The sequence below is a fragment of the Phaseolus vulgaris genome, chromosome 7 (genome assembly GCF_051622355.1).
Source record: "Phaseolus vulgaris cultivar YP4 chromosome 7, ASM5162235v1, whole genome shotgun sequence".
Lineage (NCBI taxonomy): Eukaryota > Viridiplantae > Streptophyta > Magnoliopsida > Fabales > Fabaceae > Phaseolus > Phaseolus vulgaris.
Genome location: NC_143504.1, coordinates 58,459,374 through 58,465,632, shown reverse-complemented (window position 1 = coordinate 58,465,632; position 6,259 = coordinate 58,459,374). Strand labels below are relative to the sequence as shown.

The 6,259-nt window shown below is 34.3% G+C and overlaps 1 protein-coding gene across 1 annotated transcript; it reads left to right on the top strand.

The window, feature by feature from the left end:
• The first annotated feature begins 1,863 nt into the window (after positions 1-1,863).
• Positions 1,864-4,531, top strand: LOC137830737 (syntaxin-121). Its single transcript, XM_068638245.2, has 2 exons — positions 1,864-2,694; positions 3,752-4,531. Exons 1-2 carry the CDS (start codon positions 2,127-2,129, stop codon positions 4,189-4,191), a joined length of 1,008 nt encoding a protein of 335 aa, XP_068494346.1. The 5' UTR covers positions 1,864-2,126; the 3' UTR covers positions 4,192-4,531.
• Positions 4,532-6,259: the final 1,728 nt, after the last annotated feature.

Genomic DNA, 6,259 nt, shown 5'->3' with positions numbered 1-6,259 from the left:
ATTAGAAATAACTTATCGACTTTCTATCAAAATAACATATGTTTTGATTGGATAAGTAAAAACATAGACCTATGTCCTAAGCATTTTAAACATGTGATGAAGCTTGACATTTTTAGATGGAGAAAAAAATTAAAGAATATGAGACTTCCTTTAACCATAATATGATATTGATATACAAGTCTAATTATCATATTTGAGTTTGCTCTAATATATGTATGAAAATTGAAGAATACTATTATCTTGATATATCTTTTATGCACAAATATTTTTATTTGCATCTTAACCTTTAACCTTTGATATTTGGTGAATTAGATTTTCTTAGAAATATACTTTTGTAACTTTACTATGCATTATATTTTCCTATTCAATATGAATCTAACTATAATCATCTCTCTACTTTATTCAATTTCTACTTTAATTCCACTAGTGTAACCTCATTTTATTTAAAATACTATTCACAATTCTTATACGAATCTTTGAAATTTATAGTTAAAGTATTATTTATTGTAAAAATATGAAATGAATCCTGTGAAAACTTTTAAATCACGTCATGTAGGGATGAATAATCTTAAACTTAATAAGAAATTTGCTTAAAAAAACGTATTTTTATTTTGTAAGATCAAATTAATTAAAAATAATATAAAAAAAGCCTTATTGAATTGTAACGAGAAGCAAATGGGTGGATTTGGTCATGTTGAGCAAGGTGTCTAGGTTGGTGGGAAATAAATAATAAGAAAGAAACTTTTGTCTATGTTCTTTATGACAAACAAATACCTTTCACCTTTGATGTTGAATATGCACAATAAAATAAAAGACAAGAAAAATACACATTATAACACTATTTAATAATTTTTTTTTGTATGAACTTTCCTAGTTGGAGAGTTGATGAAGTAGTGTTGGTTTATAAAAAGAGAATAGGAAAAAAAGGAAATTTATAAAAAATACTTTTAAAATATTGTCTTTATTAATTTATACAAACAAGTAAGATATTTCAATTACTTTATACAAACAATATTTTTTTTAAAATACTTTATCCAAACAAAATATTTAAAAAATAAAAATTTTTAATATTATTTTATAATTTGTTTAGGGTGATTGAAATTCCTTAACCAAACACAATATCACTATTTAATCTTCACAACCTCGTGTGTTTTTTAACAATTGTTATTTTTTTATTTTAATTTAGCTTTTTTTCAGGGTAAATAATATGCATTAATTTACATTTTCTACACTAAAGTATTTTGTAAATATGTCAAATTCATTATTTTTTCATTCTATTGGAATAGGACTAGCGATTATCCTGGTTTAAAATTTTGGTAAAATTGATTTTCAGAAAATTAAGTTATATTTGAGTGTGATATTTAAAAGTGGCAGATGAAGAGTCGATTAATAAACTAGAACAACCAGTATAATTTAAATAATATACAAATTATAAATTCTATACCAGTTAAATTTACTTAAAGGGAAAAAATATTTTTGCAATAATCAATTTTATTGTCCACGTAATTAATTTTCTCCGACGAAAAAAAATCTAAATATGTTATGATGCTCTTAAATTGAGTAGGTAAGATATTTTTCTCAGATGTTTAAATAATAAACTAATCATAGATAATTAATGCAAAATAAAACCTTTCTGTTTACGCTGACGAATAGGGTTGAAAACTGAAATGAATTACAAATTATCTTACCGTAAAAGTGCTCTTTCCTCACATAATCCATTCCAAACGCGCTTTCTCTTTAAGCTTAAGCAAAAGAGAAAATGACTTTTAGTACGAAATTAAGACACTATTTTATTATTTTCTAATTTTACCATACATGTTTGAAAATTACTCCTTATATACCACAAACACTGAAACAAAAAGTGATTTTAAGATGAATAAGAAAAGTGAAAAGAATAACGTGACGCGCTTCCATGGTTCACCCGTTCAACTCTTTCCCTCTCAGCCACGTCGTCTTAAACCCCACGTTGACTTCTCTTATCTTACGCTTACGCGGTAGTTGTTGAATCAAGTTGGAAAATCCAGAATCATAATAAGCGCTTTCCGCAAACACCTAATTCTCATACTTCGCAATTTCACAAACACCTTCAACTCATTGTTCAGTCTCAGAAACACAGAGTACCAATCATGAACGACTTGATCTCCGGTTCATTCTCTCGCTTCCGCAGCGAACGGGCTTCGCCGGATCGCCACCATGTCATCGAGATGACCGGCGTCGGGGGTGACGGAGCCGGCGGCGTAAAAGTGAACCTCGACAAGTTCTTCGAGGACGTGGAGAGCGTGAAGGAGGAGCTGAAGGAGTTGGAGGGACTGGCGCAGAGTCTGAGGCGCAGCCACGAGCAGAGCAAGACGCTGCACAACGCCAACGCCGTCAAGGACCTCCGTTCGCGTATGGACGGCGACGTTTCGGTGGCTCTCAAGAAGGCCAAGCTCATCAAGCTCAAGCTCGAGGCTCTCGACCGCTCCAACGCCGCCAACCGGAACCTGCCAGGCTGCGGACCCGGTTCTTCCTCGGACCGGACCCGGACCTCCGTGGTCAACGGGCTGAAGAAGAAGCTCAAGGACTCCATGGAGAGCTTCAACGAGATTCGACAGCTCGTGTCGTCGGAGTACCGGGAGACAGTGCAGCGCCGCTACTTCACCGTCACCGGCGAGAATCCCGATGATAACACGCTCGATCTTTTGATCTCTACTGGTAAGGTTTTGTTTCGGATTTATTTGTTTGTTATCGTTAATCCTTATTCCATCCAGTAGGTTCAAACCCTAAGGGATCAACTCTAGTGTCACATGAAACAGCGTAATGATGATATGTTTATCTTAATTTGATCTAATTTTGGCGAATTTTGTTGGTGATCATTGTAGAGACATTAAGAAATTATAATATATAAGGTGAGTTCAAAACTCACTTTAACTTCATTTTCTTAGTCACTTTTAATGTTAATAGACTCTATTCCAGCAAAGTTTAGAAACTTTGACATAAGATAGCATCCATTTTTGTGAGATTGAGCTAATTTTAAGTCTATTTTTTAAGATTTTTTATTTATTTAATGTTATTTCATAGTCGTGGGGGTGTTGCCTGCCTTCTCTTCTTCCATGTGACAGCCAGCTCATTTCTTTTCATACAATGTTAAATGGTCCATTCACCACAAATCGCGTGGTCCATGATTCTAACTTAATTAATAGTCTTCAGTTTGAATACTAGATATGTATCTAATACTTAGTATGAGAGATTTTTTTTATGTTTGGACTAATCTTGTTTGAGTTGAATAAGATTGTCTTATGTGGATAATAAACTAGGTGTGATTTGTTGATCATTGTTTGAAGGGAAATTATACTTGGACGTTATTTTACAAAACAAAGAGAGATAAAAGGAGGCAGAGATGAAAACTGGAGTTTGAGTTTGAGATATGATTACTGGAGTTTGATTTTGAGTGTTGTGAATAATGTAATCGTTCTCTGAATCTCTAAGATGTTACATCAAGTTGAAATGCGGTAACCAAGGATTTCGGTGTCTCAAGGAAGTTCTTAGTTTAGACTCTTCTGTTTTCTCCATCATTGCTTCAAGAGAGGAGAAAATAAAACTTGATGAAATTAGTGGATAATTTATTGGAAATCTAAGTGGTCTTCGAAATTCAAGTCTGTGAAGCATTATTTTGTCCTCGTGATTTTAAGTTTGGGTTCAATTTTGTCTAAATCTGATTTGATGCAAGTTTTGGAGGTCCTATAGTAATATGTTTCTCACTTTTATGCAGGTGAGAGTGAGACTTTCCTTCAGAAGGCCATTCAAGAGCAAGGCAGGGGTAGGATTCTGGACACCATCAATGAGATTCAAGAGAGGCATGATGCTGTCAAAGAGTTGGAGAAGAGTCTGAAGGAGTTGCATCAAGTGTTCCTTGACATGACAGTATTGGTGCAACATCAAGGTGAGCAATTGGATGATATTGAGAGCCATGTGGCAAGAGCTCAATCGTTTGTGCACACTGGAACTGAGCAGTTGCAGACTGCACGAAAGCACCAGAAAAACACCAGGAAATGGACCTGTTATTGTATCATACTTCTTCTGGTGATCATCTTGGTTGTGGTGCTCTCCATTGTGAGGCCATGGGAAGGTAGCAGTAATAGCGGCAATGGTGGTAACCAGTCTACACCAGCTCAAACACCACCTTCGCCTCCACCTCCTGCTCAGCCTTAGGGATTAGGATCTATAATTCATGAAACATACTGGTTTCATTTACTTTGATTTGAAGATTGGGCTTTTATATTTTGGGATCTAGCAGGGGTGAGGGAAACATGGATTGGGTTGTGCTTCCAAAGAAAATCTGTTGGGGTGGAACAACAGTTTTATTACAATCCATGGAACAGTTGGATGGTTAATCTGGGAAGGAAATGGTTGGTTGTTCTGTAGAGGTAGATTTCTGGAGATCATTATTTTGAGCATCATATTCTTTTTCTGTAAGTATTGTATCAGTTTGAACATTTGTATTGCTAACTGATGGTTTATATATATATAGAGAGAGGGATCTTTCCCTAAATATGATGTACAGTATCTTACTCTCCCCTCATACTGTCTTATATGTCATCGTTACACTTCTCTTCACTAGGGTCCATTGAATTTAGAGGCAGAGATGAGTATACTAATTATCTACTTTAAAAACTGTATCTGCTGCTGAAGTATAAGACAAAAGCTCAACTCAGTTTCTACTGAATCTGTTGATATTATAGTCCAGTAATACACAAGTTTACATTGTCCACTGATCTAGTACATTTGTAACTATAAGATATTATTGAACTCAACAAAATATGAGTGGGGTATCAATGTACATCTCCATAATTTGTCTTCGGTGGTGCAAGTGAAAAGAGGCGAGTGGAGAGTGACAATGGTGGTAAAGGGGATTTACGTGTAGGGTTTTATTTTTATAAATCACTTTAGACAAAGAAGCAGTAAATTTTTGTTTCTAATGTCCTTTAGGTTAACTTTAAGAGGAAAGTGGGGAAACGAAAGAAACCTTACGAAATTTCTCTTACTTTGTTCTTTTGTCCCCAGTCTTCGTCCTCAGTCTTCGGCGTTATTACGATAATACTCCAGCATTATTACGATAACACTCTGACATTTAAGGTAGTTTTAAAGATTATAGACACTCAAGTTAGCTTTAAAGATTATAAGCCTGAGTCAGGATGCGAATTTTATTGTCTTTCATTTAAAATATCTGTCTCTTTTTTGTCACACTATTGGACCTCAGGATGCACAGACTTCCAGTTGATTGTGGTTTCATGTGATTATCGCGTAATGATTTGTTTAATGATGTTGCTAACTGATTTGCAGGACATGGCACAAAATGGCCGAGAGACCGACTAATTCTGTTTTGATGTTCGGCCTCCTGTACTTGAAGTGTAATTCTGTTTTGCATTTGATGAAAGATGGTTAGGTTAGTGTCACGAAACTTGTATGTGTTGGAATTCTTTATTCTTCATTGACTTGTAGACTTTTGGGTCTTTTGATTGGGGTCACAACCAAGTTGGGACTGATTCACCCGGCTACCTTAACTCACCAAAATCCAAACAAAAGGTGATCAAGGACTTCACTTTTGTAATTGTAAGATCTGAGCTTAAAATTTTAATACTCATTTTCAACTTTATTAAATTTTGTCAAATTTGGAGAAATCTATAGTAATTCACCGCACCATTTTTACATTTACAATTTAGCTATATATTTTTAGATAAATAATTTGTCAATCAATTAATTACCATTTAATTCAGGAAATATATAAAAATGATAAATAAAAATAAAATCAAATAACAGTTTTATTTGAATTCACCCCACCAGTTTTATTTCCCTTGTCACACCCTAACACTACACAAAGACATATACTGGCATAAAGAAATTACAGTAATATTACCATTAGTTTCTGCTAAACCAAAATCCCCTTTATCTGATAATTTCTCTCTCTTCTTCTAAGCCTTATTTGCCCTCAAATTTGAAGACTGGTTATTACTCTTCCACTTCACACGAAATTTCCCACAAACCCATTTCTCAAGTCCCAACCTCCTTTGACCCGTCATCACTTTTCTCTGTCTGCTACCATTCCACACATTCTTCTTTTTCTCACATATTGTAAAGCCACCATTTGTGCAAGACTCATCAACTTTGCATATAATAAAACCGTGTTTTTCTCATTATTTCTCACGTAATAAAAAAATACAACCATGTTGCAATTTGAACTAGTCTTCCCCACTTTTCCCAAAATATTATTATCATCATT